This window comes from Propithecus coquereli, unplaced genomic scaffold (genome assembly GCF_000956105.1).
Source record: "Propithecus coquereli isolate 6110/MARCELLA unplaced genomic scaffold, Pcoq_1.0 Scaffold196, whole genome shotgun sequence".
NCBI classification, from domain to species: Eukaryota; Metazoa; Chordata; class Mammalia; order Primates; family Indriidae; genus Propithecus; species Propithecus coquereli.
Genome location: NW_012144522.1, coordinates 1826070 through 1826995, shown reverse-complemented (window position 1 = coordinate 1826995; position 926 = coordinate 1826070). Strand labels below are relative to the sequence as shown.

The 926-nt window shown below is 53.3% G+C and overlaps 1 protein-coding gene across 1 annotated transcript in view; it reads left to right on the top strand.

Moving 5' to 3' along the window:
• The first annotated feature begins 533 nt into the window (after nt 1-533).
• LOC105809511 (zinc finger protein 160-like) overlaps nt 534-926 on the top strand; it is a 10568-nt gene continuing 10175 nt past the window's right edge. The window contains exon 1 of the mRNA XM_012643332.1: nt 534-548. Within this exon, the coding sequence (XP_012498786.1) occupies nt 534-548 (15 nt within the window). The remainder of the gene's footprint in view (nt 549-926) is intronic.

The following is a 926-nucleotide window of genomic DNA, read 5'->3' as shown; positions in this document are numbered from 1 at the left end:
CTTGCTCAGGCTGGTTTCGAACTCCTGAGCTCAAACAATCCGCCCGCCTCGGCCTCCCAGAGTGCTAGGATTACAGGCGTGAGCCATGGCGCCCAGCCAAGGCTGAATTTCTTTCATTTCTATGGGCTGAGATGAGCTTGTGATCCATGCAGGGGTGAGGGCGCTGTGCTCTGCATCGGGTTTGGTCAGGGCCATAGCTGTGCCCTGGGGGGAGCCCAGCCCAGCCCAGCGCCCCACCGCTGCAGCGTGTGAGTGGCTTCACCACAAGGGGAGCGAGTTCTGCACAAAGGTGACAAAAACTCACTTTTTGGGCTTCCTGTAAGGGTGTTTTACCCTCGCATCCCTGCTGGTGCAGTGGGTAGCAGAGGACCGTCTTTCTGCAGGGTGAAGTCTTTCTTTGTGTGGTGTAGCACAGGAAGGGGGTGTGTGGTTTCTAAGCTTTAAACCTCCTATTTTTGACTTTCAGTATTGACTTCTAAAGACTCATCATATGTGAAGAAGAAGCCCGGAAGAGGAAAGAAAAAGAGTCAGGAATGGCTCTTAATCAGGTAAAGTGGTGGATTGTTCTGTGTCTCCCTCCTTTCTCAAATGCTGGGCATTGGAGTTGCTAAAATTCTCTGACTCTGCAGCGTCCTGCCTGCTGTGTTTGCTCACACTCACCCCTGCCTTCCCTGAGTCCCTCTCATCTCCACTGAGATTCCATCTCACTGTGACCCAGTGACGTGAGCTTGTAAGGAGACTCCACTGGGCATCGTCCTGGAAAGGGCTTCACACCCAGACATGGATTGGAGAGAGGAGGTGGTCCCCATGGTGTCAGTGCTGTTGGGCAGCAGGGACTGTTTATGGCCCACATCTGGATGCACTGTCCGCTCTCTGTAGACCGGGATTAGAGAAGCTGCCTGTGGAAGTCACGTATTAATGTGCAT